This window comes from Octodon degus, unplaced genomic scaffold, assembly GCF_000260255.1.
Source record: "Octodon degus isolate 3935 unplaced genomic scaffold, OctDeg1.0 scaffold00410, whole genome shotgun sequence".
Taxonomy (NCBI): domain Eukaryota; kingdom Metazoa; phylum Chordata; class Mammalia; order Rodentia; family Octodontidae; genus Octodon; species Octodon degus.
In genome coordinates, this window is record NW_004524986.1 from 354,890 (window position 1) to 371,013 (window position 16,124).

Genomic DNA, 16,124 nt, shown 5'->3' on the forward strand with positions numbered 1-16,124 from the left:
AGCTCAGTGGATTGAAGTGCCTACTTAAGCAGATGCAGGGACCAGGGCTTGATCCTCCTGCCACGCAAGGCTGGCCCTGCTCCCATGGCGAGGCTGAAATATGGGCATGGTGGTGCGCACCAATGACCCCAACACCTCGGAGGCTGAAAACAGGATCACCACAAGTTCAGGTCTATGATGACACTGTACTACATTATATATATACATATATATATATATGCCCAAACACCGTATCAGGTGCCCCTGAGCCTAATCCCTAATCCCTGGTACTGTGGACAAGAAAGAATGAAACATGACATGACATGAGCCACACACACTCCTGCTCAACTTCCCTGCAAACCTATCCTGCTCTAAAATCTATTACTTAGAACAGAGCCAGGCGGTAGTGCACACCTGGAATTCAGCATTAGAGGCTGAGGCTGGAGATCACTGCAAGTTCAAGGACAGCCTCATCTGCATAGTGAGTTCATGACTGGCCAGCACTGTGTAAGACCCTGTCTCAAAAAAACAAAAACAAAAGCAAACAAAAACCCCATATATATCTATCTGTATATATGTTAATATATTAATCACAACAAAAGCAAAGCAAGTTGTTCCTGTATCATAAGTACTTAAGAAGCCTGGCTCTTGGTCCCAAGGGACGCCAGAGACACCAGGGTCCCATCTGCATGGCAGCACTGCTGCACGCCCTAGGGGCTCCACTCCCTGTACCCTGGTAGAGATGGCAGGAGACGTGAGTGTACTTATGTCCCGAGTTTTAGACAAGAATGGGAAGGCGGAAAGCTTCTTGTTCAGTTCTCAGTCACCTTCAGATCACAGTGACACTTCCACCAGTGACTAAGGGGGCATGTTTTGGTCTCCTACAGGATGTCTCATCTTCTCTCCCATAATTATTTTCCTCATCACCTTCTTATTCCTAGGAGACAAATCAGATAAACATAGATGTAAAAGGTTACTAGTGTGATAAACCACTCCACACCAAATCCTTCCAAAATCCCATAAAGGATCTGTTAAGAGTGCTGAGGCGGTTTGTCAGCTGCCTATAGCTACAGCAAAGGACGGCGTCATAAGCAAAGGTACACGACTGTCCGCTTGTTCTCGGGCCTCCCAGCCTCACTTCAGCTTTCCTTGCACTTCTCACAGCTCCTCACCTACAAATGCTTCTGATTCACTCATTAAAATAAATGGACCTGGGCTGGGGAGGTAGCTCAGTAGGATAAGCACCTGCCTCACAAGCACAGGGTCCTGAGTTCAATCCCCAGTACTGCAAAAACGAAACAAAAAATAAATATTATGGGTTGGCCAGATAGCTCAGTGGACTAAAGCACCTGCTTAGGCAGAGTGCAGTGACTAGGGTTGGATCCCTGGTGTGCCATGCCAGCCCCACCCCTGGGGTGCACTAAGACAGCAATTGAGACTGGGCATGGTGGTGTGAGCCTGTAATCCCAGCAGTTGGGAGGCTGAACACAGGAGAATCACTACAAGCGTGATCTACATAGTGAGAGACCCTGTCCTTAATACAGAAGGAAAAAAAGAAATGGGCCAGGCATGGTGGTGCATGCCTATAATCCCAGCACTGGGGAAGCTGAGGCAGGAAGATCGTTGTGAGTTCAAAGACCAGCCTGGTCTACAAAGTAAACTCAAGGCCAGCCTGAACTGTATAGTGAGACCTTATCTCAAAAAGGACAAAAAAAAAAAAAAAAAAAGAGAAATAGAAGCTAGGTGTGGGGTGCAGACCTGTAATCCTGGCACCCTGGGAGGCTGAGGCAAGAGGATAAAAGTTTGATGCCAGCCTGCATCTGAGAGACCCTCATAATTTCAAAACAAAAGGGATGGACAGGGAACCAGGCATGGTGTTGCATGCCTATACTCCCACCACCCGAGAAGCCCAATGCAAGAGGAACACAGGTTTGGCCAGGCCTAGGGCAACCTATATTCAGCAAGCTCCTCTCTCAAAAAAATAAAATACACTCAGGAGGCTGATGCAGGGGGCAATTGCCATCTAGTTCAAGGTCAGCATGGGCTGCAGAGCAAGACCCTGCCTCAAGAAAAATGTAAAAAAGGATGAACATATAGCTCAGTGCCAAGGCTCCATGTTCAGTACCCAATATGACAAAGTAACTGAAATCAGGGCCGGGGAGATGGCTCAGTGGAATAAGTGCTTGCCTGGCAAGTGCAAGGCCCTGAGTTCAATCCCCAGTTCTGCCAAAAAAAAAAAAAAAAAAGTAACTGAGGGACCAGAGAGATGGCTCAGTGGAATAAGCACTTCCCTGGCAAGCGCAAGGGCCTGAGTTCAAACCCCGGTTCCACAAAAAAAAAAAAAAAAAAAAAAAAAAAAAAAAAGAGGATCACTATCAGTTGGATCTGTGTAGTGAGACCCTGTAGACATTTAAAAAAGGAAATCTATTTCTGGGCCGGGGAGATGGCTCAGCAGAATAGGTGCTTCCCTGGCAAGCGCAGGGGCCTGAGTTCAATCCCCAGTTCTGCCATAACAAACAAAAAAAGTAACTGAAATTAAAGTGAGATGAGAAAGGGAGAAAAAATAGGGAAGAGGGGACAAATTAAGGCTGAGGCAGGAGGATGGTCAGGAGTTTGAGGCCAGCCTGAACTATACAGTAAGATCCCACTTCCAAGAAAGAAAAAAAATATCAAAATGTCCTGTTGGCAAACTCTTCACATGCTCAATTTAAAAAGTGCAGCAAAATTGTTTACTTCTGTTGTCCCTTTCTACATACTCTCAAAGGTACAATGCCTGTCGCTGCAGCACTCAGGGAGCCTGACATTCAAAGATTCAAGCTCAAGGCCAAGCTTGAGCAGGCTGCTGATGGCCGGTCTCAAACCACACACAAGAGCCGCAGGATGTCCTGCCAGTCTCAGGGCCATGGACCTCACTGCCTCGCAGGATAGTGCCCAGCCAGGTCTGTCCTGAAGTCCGCCTGCTGCCCCCGCCGTGCCTCCACCCACAGCTGCACCTTCCCCTGCTCCCCAGCTCCCAGCATCTGTGCATGTTGTCGGAGTCCCAGTGTTCCACTAAGACACTATTCTCAGGGTTTGGCAGGCAGTAGCAGTTCTTACACTCAAGCCTGCAGTTTGTATGCTAATGACCTTGGGGGGTGCTTGTTTCTTAGCTAGGCTTTATTCTGGATTCTGTTGTGGTTTTGTTTGAGACAGGGTCTTGCCATGTAACCCAGGCTGGCCATGAATTTGTGGGGATCCTCCTGCTTCAGCTTCCCCTGAATGCTAGGATTATAGGTGTTCACCATGACATCTTTTTCCTGTTATCTTGCATTTTGCTCTGTAAAGTTTGCTTTAAAGTGTCTCAAAAAAAAAGTGTCTCGATCCCTTATTTCCATGTTTACAGTGGATCTTTTTATTTAAGGGGCAGGTTAGGACTTCACTGCATGCTCAGCCCATGGGACCGCTCCTGAAGTGCCCCTGGGCTCCTCTGGTAGTCACTGTCCAGTGGTTTTCTTAGCTTGCTGTGGTTGGGTTCCATGATTGTGCTTCATGGGCTTCTTTTTTTTTGTCCCCAAGAGAGTATCTGACATGTGCCCTGCTTAAGAAGTCAGGACAGAACACATTACCTCTGAACACACTCAGGACATAGCAGGTTATCTTCTGTTCCTGGGGATGGGAAGATGCAGGCTGGTAGTAGAGTGAAGGAGGTCATTCTCCTAGGAGTGTCAGGGACCCAGGTGTCACCTGCGCAGAACTGCAGGCGAACCCAGCCCGCCACATCTGCAGCACGAAGCTGGCCGTGGACCACACACCATCTGCCACCTGGGGAAGGGACAGAGAAAGAGGTAAACAGCAGGATGGAGACAGCTCTCCACGGCAGCCCTAGCAGGCACTCTCAAATATGCATTCGTATCCTGCTAGCAAATCCACTGAGGTGCTGAAGATGTGGACTAAAGTTGTTGTGACCCAGCTGTACAGACCACGCAGCACAAGAGAAGCAACTGCTGCCTTTTCAGAATGCTTACTTTGTTTTGGGTCCAGGATTTCTGCTAACTTCTGGAAGTCCTACACAAGCACACTTCTTTTTTTTTTTTTTTTTGGCAGAACCGGGGATTAAACTCAGACCCTTGCGCTTGCTAGGCAAGTGCTTATTCTACTGAGCCATCTCCCCGGCCCTAAGCACACTTCTTAAATATATTCATCCCCGCCTCTTTTCTAGTGAAAGAGTAGAACACAGGGCTAGGTTAGTGCTGGGCCACTGTGGTACATCCCCAGCTTCCTGCTTTTCTTATTTATAGAGGAGGTAACAAATGTCCCTTTCCCAGGGCCAAGACAGTTGCAGCACTGGGACCTAGCTCATTTGCCTAAGTAGCTGCACAGCATTCCCCAGCCCAGGGGCTGGGTGTAGCTTGGCAGAGCAGTGCTTTCTACCATGGGTGGGACCGGGACTCACTGCTGAGCATGATGTAGGTATGGCGGTCATGCCTGGGATCCCAGCACTTCAGAGGCTGGGGCAGGAGGATCACCAAGAGACCAAGGTCAGCCTGAACTATACAGTCTCAAACAAAACAAAATCCCCAACATCAGAAAAGGGGTGGGGGGTGGGGGCTGGTGAGATGGCTCAGTGGTCTAAAGCACCTACTTAGAACAAGCTCAGCAAAGTACAAGGGACCGCGGTTCAATTCCCCAGCACCACATGCCAGTCAGCCCCGCCCCCTGGTGGGCTGAGCTGGCCACACACACAAATAAATAAATAAATAAATATTAAAAAAAAAAAGAAAGAAAGAAAAGGGGTGGGGGAGGTTTGATTTGGGATCTATGTCCTGAGAAATCTTTTTGTTTTCCTTCCTTTTTTTGTACCAGGAATCAAACTCAGGACCTTGTGCTTACCAGGTAGGCACTGTGCCACTGAGCTGTATCACTGGCTCTGAATTTTTTTTTTTTTTTTTTTTGTGGAACTGGGGATTGAACTCAGGTCCTTGTGCTTGCCAGGGAAGCGCTTACTCCACTGAGCCATCTCCCCGGCCCCTGGATTTTTTTTTTTTTTTTTTTTAGGTAGGATATTACTGTGTAGTTTAGGCTGGACTTGAACTCATGGCAATCCTTAATCAGCTTCCTAGGTTCTGGGATTACAGGTGTTGACCACCACACCTGGGTATATTTGCGAATACCTTTAAGGAAGAGAGAAGACCTCAGGTAATAACCAACTGTCGTGTTATTAATGTTTGAGACAGGGTCTTGCTAGCCAGTTCAGGCTGTCACAAAACTCCTAACATAGTCCAGACTAGCCTCAAACTCCTGAGTGCTGAGATTACAGGCATCCAACACACTGCCTGGCTACAATATTAGGTTATGCTGGCTTCCCAGCTGGCAATTCTATTTAGAGATGATAAAGGGTCCACACTCAACCTGCTGGCATAAGGACCCATCCCACCAAAACTTGGCTATTTGAGCCAGGTGTGGCAGTGCATGCCTGTGATGTCAGTACACAGGAGGCAGAAGCAGGAAGATCTCCCTGAGTTTTGAGGCCAGCCTGAACTACACAGTGAGACCCTGTCTCAGAAAATCAAAATTTAGGGGACTGCGAGATAGCTCAGTGGATTAAAGCGCCTACTTAGGCAGACACAGATCCATAGCATGCTAGCCAGCCCTACCCCTGGGGTGTGCTGAGACAGTGATTGAGATGGTGTGGTGGTGCGCTTATAATCCTAATGCTTGGGAGGCTGAAAACATGAGCATCACTACGAGTCCAATCTGTGTAGTAAGATCCCGTACTAAATATATTTTAAAAATAAAATAGGGGGAAAAAAAAAAGAAAGAAAAAAATAAAATGGGAGCTGGGGAGATAGCTCAGTAGAATAAGCGCTTGCCTGGCAAGCACAAGGGTCTGAGTTCAATCCCTGGTTCTGCAAAATATGTAAGCAAATAAATAAAACCAGAACTTGGCTATTCATGACCAAGGAAGAAATAAACCCTTTGGAAACTCAAATTCCAATCCACGAATATGTTAACTAACTCCTCCACTTTTATTACTTTTCAGCCTTGTTCTAATAAACACTGGCCTCATTACTCTAAAGAGGTCACACCCTCAGGTCCATCTTACCAAGGGCTTGTGGCAAGAAGGCCTCCACATCACTGGGAATGGGACAGGAAGTCACAGCTCTGGGCCGACCAGCTCTCGCCGCTATGCGTGCCCAAGCCGCCAGCATGGACGCCTGAGCGGAAGTCACCACTTCGACCACATTGGCCTCCTCCTCTTTCAAACTCCTCTCCAGCCCTTCCACCAGGTCTTTCATTCTCTTGGTCCTCGCCCTGCGTTTCCTGAAGCTTCGCTGCAGTTTGGCCTCCTTGGATGTCCCAGGCACTTCCTGCAGATGAAAATTGTAAGCAGTGTGATTTCTTTCTTTTCTTTTCTTTCTTTCTTTCGTTTTTCTTTGGTTTTTTTTTTTTTTTTTTTTTTTTTGTTTTGTTTTGTTTTGTTTTGTTTTGTTTTTGCTCCGAATGCCTTCAGGGCAGGTTTGGCTGGCTTGAGTTGTAGGGATGGAGCCACCGCAACCTGAGCCTGACTGCTTTGTTGAGGCAGCCACTTAAAGAACTGAGCTACGGGGCAGGCCCCCAGCAGTGTGATTTCTGACTTTGGTGTCTGTCTCGCCATCCTTTACACAGACCCGGCTGTGCGCATCACGGTGCAAGGGTTAGAAGCGCTGCCTTCTCAGAGCGCTGGTTCTCAGCCGGGAGAAATTCCAGTGGTTGTATCCCAGGGCCTAGCTCAGTTCAAAGAGCTGGCTTCCATCCCCAGGACCACAGAATAATACATCTCTCAAAGAAAAGGGAATAGAAGTAAAAGAAACCCTGCCTTAGAGCCAGCACCTATGGAGATATAAGCAGAGAAGGGCACCCCACAATGCCAGCCACCCCCGCAGCGCCATCCCCTGAAACTCACACATTCCTGTTGGGGGTACGCGTGCTTCTGTAGCCGCAAGTAGACCTCGATTTTCTATGGAAATTGAAAGGAAAAGAGGGGTTACAAGGGGCAACGGCGCCGCGCTCGTTCAAACAGCAGTGTTGCACGGGTGCGTCGGTACGCACCTGGCCATCCGTACACACCTGGCCGTCCGTGCTCAAGTTGAACTGCTGGCACCAGCTCCGCAGGGTGTCCCGGGCCACCTCGGTCACCGGAGGCAGGACGGTCGGCAAGGGGGGCACCACCGCTTTGCCCTTAGGTCTGAGCTCTTCCTTCTTTTGTGGAAGGTGAGCTGAGAAAAGAGTGGACCAAAAGCAGCTGTCAGTCAGTTAAGGTCTGCGCAGTTCTTTTACCATTTCACAAAGCTGCTCTCACAAACCAGTAGACCGGCATATCATTTTCTTACTCCTATTAGAAATAAGACAACAGATCCACAAATTAAGAGACTTGCCCAAGATAGCATCGCCCCTAAAAAGACAAATTGGGGACTCAAACCTGTGCTTAGATCCCAAACTATTTTTTTTTAGATATCACATACACCTTTTTTTTTTTTTTTTGGCAATAACTTAGGTCTTTTGTGTGTGTGTACTGAGACTCGAACTCAGGACCTCGCACTTGCTGGGCACCTGTGTCACTGAAGTGTATCTCCAGTCCAGCAACAACTTGTATAGAGCCTTATATGGTATTTATTTATCCAATAAAGTGTCTAAACTTTGAAACACAAATATCAGCTACTCCTATGAAAATCAAAGATACCATCCCTAAACCTTCCACAAGCTGACAATGCTCTTCCACTTCTTAGCAGCTCTCCTTATTTTGATTCACTCTAATCCATCACTATTTACTTCCTCTTGCAGTCTCTTCTCAACCAGAAAATTAAATTTATTTGACATCTTCCTATGAAGTCATAGAAAGTCATCTCTGAGGAGAGATACTGGGTCCTGTACTATGATTTTTGAGGGCTTGCAGATATTTATCAGTGATAACTCACCAAGCAAAAACAACACCTTTTTAAAAAAAATCACCTAAGGGCCAGGGAAATAGCTCAGTGGACTAAACGCCTGCTTAGACAGGTGCAGGGACTGGGGTTTGATTCTTGGCAAGTCATGCTGCCCCCCCCCCACGCACTGAGCCAGTGACTGAGTCCCAGTGTGGGCACATGCCTACAATCCCTGCCCTGGGGAGGTTGAAAACAGGAGGATCACTGTCTGAGTTGCACAGTGAGAACTTGTTCCAAATACATAAAAGGAAAAAGCAAAGCAAACAAGAAAACACCCCACTTAATCTTAATAAGAGGCAAATGTGTATTAGCCTTTTCTTTCCCAATGGGCCAGGCTTGGTAATCCTGGCACACCTGTAATTCTAGTCATACTGGCATGCCTATAATCCTAACAGGAAGGAGGCTGAAGTAGAGCCCAATAGTTCAAGAAATGTGGACATCTTGTACAAGAGGCTGAGGCAGAGGAATTGCTGCCAACTCCAGGCCAATTCAAGGCCAGCCTGAGCTGATCTATGTAGTGAGCTCAGGGCCTGAACTGTATAGTGAGCCTCTTTCTAAAAAAAAAAAAAAAAAACCACTAAAACCCCCCAAAAGACAAGCCTTCCTTTTTCCCCACTGCTGGGAATTGAACATGGGGTCCTGTGCATGTTAAGCCATTGCTCTATTGCTAAGAGGTACCACCACCCCATTCAGTTTTCCAGGAAGAGCTGGGGCTCTGTGGGCTGTGAATTGTGGAACTGCCCTCTGCTGCCCCATAGAAATGCTGTCTAAGGGCCAGCCCAATAGGTCCGTGGATTGAAGTGCCTGCAAGCATGGTGGGGGGAGGGATTGAACCCTGGCCTGGGCCAGCCATGCCAGCCCCACCCCTAAGGCATGATGAGATGGCAATTGAGACTGGGCGTGGTAGTGCATGCCTGTAATACCAGTTTTTGGGAGCTGTAAACGGGTGGATCACTAGGAGTTCAATCTAGTAGTGAGACCCAGAACACCCTGTAGGCCCTTCCCTGAAATACAAAAAAGCGCTGTCCAGAGTGACACTGGCCTAGTTTGCATCTTTAAAGCAAGGCAGTTCCCCTAATCTGAGAGCTATTAGCACAAGTAACAGGTGAGATTTAAGGTTGTATAGTTAAAGAGAACAGAGAAGAACTTTACTTCTCCAGAGCTGCTAACCCGCGGTCTGTTCCCGTACCGGTATCGGTCTCCCCGAGACTCATAGGTGCGAGTCCTGCAGTTGATGAAACATCTGGCTCCATTCGCAGATTGTCTTCCTCTGTGATTGGAACCAGAGTTAAAATGACATTTTCCTCATCTCCATCCTCCTCTAAGCCGTTCTGAAAAGAGAAGGCAGTCACAGATAGTTTGACTCCAGTAACTGCTCTCTTTCTTTTTTTGGGTACCGGGAATTTACAAGCCCCTGAGCTGCACCCCCGGCCGACAGCTCGCTTTCCCGGCACAGCCAAGGAATGCAGAGGTGAGGCCTGTGGATGGAAAAGCACTGAGATCCTGTGAGCGAGCGCGATGTGATTAGCAGAACTCTTAACTAAAGGGAATAATGAGGGAACCAGCAAAAACCAATTTACAAGTGTGTGGTGAAAGAGAAAACGGAAGAAAGGGTTTGAAATCGGAACTTTCCCCACCTCTACCGGAGCTAGAACAAGTACTTTCCCGGCTCTGAATCTGCATCCAAAATGTTCTTTCTCGCCCTTCCGACTTCTACAAGACGCCTGCCTAAACGGGGGTGAAGCCCACCGCACAAGCAGCAGCCCTCCGCATCCGCACACCTCTGACTTCCCCATCTGTAGGCCGAACCCTACTTGCTGAGAACCCTCCGGAGCCGCTCAGGTTAAAGCCAAAAGTAAGCCCCCACGGTGGGCCTGCAAATGCCTGAGCAGGCCTGGCCTGGGAGCGCAGCACGACTGACTCTTCGGGTTGACTGGTCCTTCAGCGGAATTACGCAGCCCCCACACCGAGGGGCAGGCAGCCTTTGGGGTCTGGGCTGTGTTCTGCTGATTGCCCTGTGCTGTCAGCGGTGGAGCCCAGGCCCTGGGCGCGCCAGGCGAGGGCTCTGCCGGCGCGAGGTTAGCGCACTGCGCAAAGGCAGTGCGGAGCGCAGGTGGAGGCCGGAACCCACACTGGCTGGCACTTTCCGTATCCCTCAGTCTGCTTGTAGCAATCTGCTTGCCTGTTCTACGCACCAAAACTCTAGGCCTAACGAGGTAAGAGAGGCCTGGGAGTGCGGCCCGGAGCTGAGTTCGCCCCCTTAGGTGAAAACCCCTTCCCGGCCCATTGTGACCTCTCCGGAGGCCGCGGCCACGCCCTCCCCGGCCCCAATTTAAATTCAATGGCTCCCATTACCCGCTGACTCTTAGCTGCAGTTAGTGGTTTCTGCATTTGTATGTCACTTTCCCCAAGCTTGGCCACACCGATCCCCCTGGCTCCGGAGGCAGCGCCAGCTGGTAGCCACCACGCGACTGGCGCGGCTGGAGCCCTGCTCTGCCCTGGGGAGTAAATCCCGTAAATGCACGGTTTTCCCACCTCATCTCGTCCAGGATTGCTCCAGCCCCGCCCCAAAACCCACTGGGAGCCAGGAGAGTGGGAGTTTTTCACTTTTTTTTCTTGGAGAGAAAAAACCATCAACCCAGTTATTTGCATCTAGCTTTCTCCACGGTACCCATTTCTTTTCTTTTTAAACTTGAGTGCTTCATTTCTTTTAGATTTCATCTCTTGCCCAGTGACAACCCTTCTTTTCTCACGAACATAAACAGTTTTCTTCGGACGAGAGATGGAAAATCATTTTCTTTCCTCTTACCCAACCGCAGGCAGAGTGTGAAGCTTGAAAAGGAGAAGCCGCAATCAGTGTGTGGAAGAGGCTCCAAGAAGGAGATTTCTTGTACCCAGAACTTGACTGGTAGCAAAAACACCAAGTAAGGGACCCAGAAAGGCCGGAGAGCACTCAGTGAGCAGAAAAATCCTACTAGGAGGGAGACTCACCTCGCCAACTCTGCGGCTGCTGTCTGACATCTTGAAGACCACCCAGGAGACAAAGCCAGGGGCCCAGGCGCTCTGAGACTTTCACCTTTTTACCTGAGGGCGTCGGACTTCTCCTTTTATAGGCAAATTTCTCCCTCTACTTCCTGTTACCCAGGGCTCTGTTTCCCTTCCCCTCTACTTCCTCCCGCTCAGTGTTTGACAGTGCACAGTTTTACGGTCCTATCAGCCTCCGGACCCTGTGCTCTCGACCAGGTGACACTTGAATTACTAAATCAATCCTGTTGCTCCTTTTTTTTTTTTAAATTTAGATTTTTCAATTCATTCTTTTAAGGATGAGATTTGAGAGAAAACAGAGTGACAAAATCTTGCTGACAAGTTGGGAATGAGTGACCAGAACATTTTTAGAATAATTCTAGGCAAAAATTAAAGAATAATTCTAGACCAATTCTGATGAGAACTTCAAGCATTTTTTTTTATGTTAGTTGTAAAATTTGATGGGTATTTTTTGTTTTTAGAAGTTGAGGATAAGACCCAAGCTTTTAAATATTTTTTAAAGAGAATACACAATAATAATATAAAAGAAAGAATTAGAAATGATACAGAATTTCACTAGGCAAAAAAATTATGAATTTGACAATGTTTGTTGTACTGTAAGATTTATTATGCACGGGAAAACATTGAATCTAGGTATGGTGGCGTGTGCCTAGAATCCCAGCTCTAAAGGCTGAACTAGGAGAACCATGGTACATTCCAGGCCAGTATTTGTTTGATTTTTTTTTTTTTAATAGGTCTCACTTTGTTGCTCAGGCTGGCCTTGGGCTCACTTTGGAGACCAGGCTGGTCTCTTGCAGTGATCTTCCTGCCTCAGCCTCCCAAATGCTGGGATTACAGGTGTGAGTCAGCATGCCCAGCAGCAGTCTTTATCTTTTTTTTTCTTAGCCTTTATCTTTTAAATGCATTAAAGTTTGTTTTCTCTTTGAACCTTACATTGTACTCAGCTACTTTTTTTTACCTTAAGCTTGCTTTTACCACTGCTAAAATAGATATGTAGTTTTATTACAGAAACTAATCAGGTATTCTCTAAATAAAATATATATTCAAATTCAACCTCAGAGGGCCGGGGAGATGGCTCAGTGGAATCAGTGCTTCCCTAGTAAGCGTGAGGGCCTGAGTTTAATCCCCAATTCCACCAAAAAAAAAAAAAAAGATCAACCTTAAAACTCAGCATTGCCGTGGATGTTATGGTGCATACCTGTAATCCCAGCACTCAGGAGGCTCAGGCAGGAAGAGTGCTTCAAAGTCAGGACAGACTAAAGGATATAGGGAGAATAGAAATATAGCCAGCAATAATGTAGAAAGGGGAGCTGGGGCAATAGCTCAGTAGAATAAACGCTTGCCTGGCAAGCACAAGGGCCTAAATTCCCCAGTTCCACAAAAAAAAAAAAAAAAAGTAGAAAGGGAGAGGCTTAGTTACTAGAATAGCAAAAGCTAAACACCAAGACACAGAGTGGAATGGGGTACTGGAGGACTTGCGCTTCAGGCTAGAGCCTGCAGCAGCAGCTGAAGTGGATGGGTCCCGGAGCCCTCTGAGGAGCCAGAGCTCCTTTAGCGCCACTGCCCACAGCACTGCAGTGTGAAGATCAGGGCCCTTGAGCAGATTCCGCAAGGCTTTCAGGTATGGTGGCATGTGCTTGAGGAACTGGAAGGAATCTGAAGCAGGAGACCCACCCTAGATGGAGACCCACCCTAGATGGCCTCAATTACATTTATTTATTTATTTATTTATTCATTTATTTATTTATTTATTTTTTGCGGAACCAGGTATTGAACTCAGACTCTTGCACTTGCCAGGCAAGTGCTTATCCTACTGAGCTATCTCCCAGCCCCTATCAATTACATTTTGGGGGTGGCTCCAAGAATCCACATTCAGCAAGTCAAGTCCTTCTTAGACTCCTTGGTTCTGAAGCTCTGGCAGGGCGGGGTTTGACCAAATGACTTTGGAGATAGGTGATGGTAAATAGCGCTACAGTCCTGGACGCTACCTCGAAGGCTGGCCCAGGGGGACTCAAAGTGCAGGAACTTCCGTTTCCCACCCAGGTGTGGCCCACTGCTTATCTGGGTGTAGAGAAAGCAGTGCTGGCCTGGGGGACCCTAGCTCGAGGCTGAGGCTGCTTGAATGCAGGAAAGTGATTTCTTGGTCACATTTTCTGCTCTCTTGAGCCTTTGTCACAAAAATTATCTTGTTTTCTTTCCAGAGGGCTCTCTCTTTGTGCACTCTCTCCTGAGGACTGATTTCAGAGTTAATCACTAGTTCTTTTTTTTTAAAATTTAATTTAACTTTTGGAGGGGCCAGGAGTTGGTTCAGTAGAATAAGTGCTTGTCTGGCAATAAATAAATACATAATATTAATAATAATTTTTATTTTTTTTTCTTTTGAGACAGAGTCCTGCTGTATGTTTTTTGTTTGTTTGTTTGTGTTTTTTTTTTTTTTTTTTTTTTGGTGGAACCAGGGATTGGACTCAGGCTCTTGCGCTTGCCAGGCAAGCGCTTATTCTACTGAGTGATCTCCCCAGCCCATTGCTGTATAGTTGAGGCTGCCCTCAAACTTCCTATATAACCCAGGCTGGACTCAACCCCCCAGATGCTGGGATTACAAGTGTGTACCACCACATCCTTGTTATGAATTTATTTTATTTTATTTTATTTTATTTTATTTTATTTTATTTTATTTTATTTTTAGACAAGGTCTCTATATCCCTGGCCTGGAATTCTCAATGATTGTCCACACCTGTTTGAATGGGGTTTTCTACTCTATCTCTTATTCCAAAAGCCCTCAACCAGTAGGGTATGTTGATTCCTGCTGTGCATATGTAGACTACAGAAATGATTCCTGTGAGTGCTTATAAAATGAGAGACCTCCTCAGGTGCACTTGGGGCAGAACTCCAATGATACCTGGTCCCTTGAAACTTCTTTAACAACCATTGATCCTGATCTGGGTTTCCATGTCCACACTGATCTGCAGAATGCCTTAGCTCTCCTCAGTGACACAGTGACATGGTGAGGTGGCTGCAGGTCCCTCAAAGAAGGACTGGGCTGGTCATGGCAGGAAACGGGGGCAGCACTGGTCCTGGGTCCCAGATCTGCACTGCACACAGCTCAGGTCTGGGAGATTCTCCCAGGTGACCTCCCTCAGCCTCCAGCCTCTCTGACCTTGTTTTGTTTTGTCTGCAGGTGGTAAAGGGCACCCTTGCCAGCTGCCTGGGCTGCCTGTCCTGTCCTCTCTTGTCCCCAGGACACCACGCTCTCCAAGCCCCTGCCCTGCCCCTGTAGCCCAGACCATTTGGCTGCACTCCAGTCTCCCCAGAAACTTCAGGGTCCCCTGTACCCAGGATCTCATTAAGGCCCAGTTTGGCCACTGCCTTGCTGCCACCAGCCCTGCCTGCAGAGGATGACCCAGCACCTACCGTGCAGTGGAACCACTGCACGCTGGTTCCAAGTGACCCGGGAAGCATCAGCTGGTGGGCACAGCCATCCCTGCAGGCCTGTCTTCTTCAGCCATTTCACCCTTTGCCCTCCGCCACCATGACCATGTAGCTTTTTTACCTGGTTCAGGACACTGTCGCCTTCTCCAGGCCTCTGAGCACCATCCTAGTAGGGTGTTTGTCCCACATCCTGGGACCCTTGCTAGCTGTTCCATCCTGTGCCCGCAGAACGTGCCCAAGAGCAGTGAGTGCCCTCTTAGGTAGCAGGCATTCCTGAGCCATGGGCTGACTGTGCTCACCCCTGTTGAAATTCGAACCTTGACCTACCCAGTTCCTTGGCAAATGAATACTCTTTCCTCTTGGTGAATCAAGAGCCCCTCCCCTGGGCTGTGTGGGAATTGGGCTCTCTGACATTGTCCTGGCACTGGCAGAGGGGCTGGCAGGAAGTTCCAAGCCCGCACTGTCCCCTGAGGAGCAGCAACCTCCTGGCAGTGTCTTCAAGCTGGGAGCAGGCTGGCTGATGCTGGGAGCTTCAGGCTCTGCTGCGCCAATTCTGGGAATTCACAGCACTTGGGAGCCAGCCCTTAGGTATCCCCTCTGTGTCCTCCACGCAGGTAGAAGGCCAGGCCTGCCCAGCCTGCTGACTGACTTCAGTGTGCAGACCAGCCTGTGTTCAGTTTACAGCCCTTCCTGCCTGCAGCTCCATCTTAGTAAGCAGCCAACTTCACTTTGTTTTTGTTTCATTGAGGTAGGGTCTCACTGTGTAGTTCTCGCTATGTGGTTCAGGCTGGCACAGGCTGGCCTAGAGCTCGGGGTGGTCCTCCTGCGTCATTTCCCAAATTCATGGATTATATGTGTGCTCCACCATGCCCAGCTCTCCCTTTGTTTATATAAAAACAGATTTTTTTTTTTTAAGTTCCCTAGCTGCTGCACATGCAAGAGCATTTCTCTCCAGTGGCAAATCCCCCCTCACTTTTATTTATTTATTGCCTTTTTGAGACAGTCTCCCTATGTAGCTTAGGCTGGCCTTTTTTTTTTTTTTTTTTTTTTTTTGTGGGGATTGAACTCAGGCCCTTATCCTTGACTTGCTAGGGAAGCAGTTATTCTACTGAGCCATCTTCCCAGCCCTTGGGCTGGCCTTGAATTCAGTGATGCTCCTGCTTTAGTCTCCCAAGTGCTGGGGATACAGGTATATGCCACCAGGCCCCACAAATTTTTGTGTTTTGTTTTTTTTTTTGAAGAAGGATTTCATTGTGCAGTCCTAACTGACCTGCAACTTGCCATGGATCCCAGGCTGCTCTTCAGACTTGCAGTGTTGCTGCCAGCCTCCTGAGTAGCTGGGCGTGGTGGTATACACCACTGCATGCAGGCTACCAGGACTTTTTTTTTTAAATAGGATCTTCCTAAGTAGTGCAAGCTGGCCTCAAATGCATTACATAGCCAGGCTGGACTCAGAATCCCATCAGTCCTCCTGCCTCAGCCTCCTGAGTTCTGGGATGACAGGCATGCACCATCACACCTTTATTCAAGTCAATTCTAGTGAAGTCTTCAGCAACAGGACCACACTGTATAACAGCCTACCCGTGCCTCACACGACACACAGGCTAGTGTCTCCTCCTCTTCCTCCTGTTTTCTTGTTGTGATACTGGGTATTGAACCCAGGGCCTGTGCACTAAGCCACCCCCCTAGCCATTTTTATTTTGAGACAGGGTCTGGCTAAGTCTCTGA

At 48.0% G+C, this 16,124-nt stretch overlaps 1 protein-coding gene across 1 annotated transcript; it reads right to left on the bottom strand.

Moving 5' to 3' along the window:
- Positions 1-837: 837 nt before the first annotated feature.
- Positions 838-10,943, bottom strand: Dppa2 (developmental pluripotency associated 2). The gene is made up of 7 exons (XM_012513286.1): positions 10,914-10,943; positions 9,112-9,253; positions 7,066-7,214; positions 6,902-6,955; positions 6,062-6,326; positions 3,585-3,780; positions 838-916 (listed from the first exon to the last, which is right to left on the bottom strand). The coding sequence occupies exons 1-7, from the start codon at positions 10,941-10,943 to the stop codon at positions 838-840; spliced, it is 915 nt and encodes a 304-aa protein (XP_012368740.1).
- Positions 10,944-16,124: the final 5,181 nt, after the last annotated feature.

Bases quoted from the DNA above. Each gene is read 5' to 3' on its own strand.
- Dppa2 (XM_012513286.1), bottom strand. From the start codon at position 10,943: ATGTCAGACAGCAGCCGCAGAGTTGGCGAG. The intron at 9,254-10,913 runs GTGAGTCTCCCT...TTCTCTTTTCAG, and splicing joins GCAGCCGCAGAGTTGGCGAG to AACGGCTTAGAGGAGGATGG. The intron at 917-3,584 runs GTAATGTGTTCT...TTTGTCTCCTAG, and splicing joins TGTCCTGAGTGTGTTCAGAG to GAATAAGAAGGTGATGAGGA.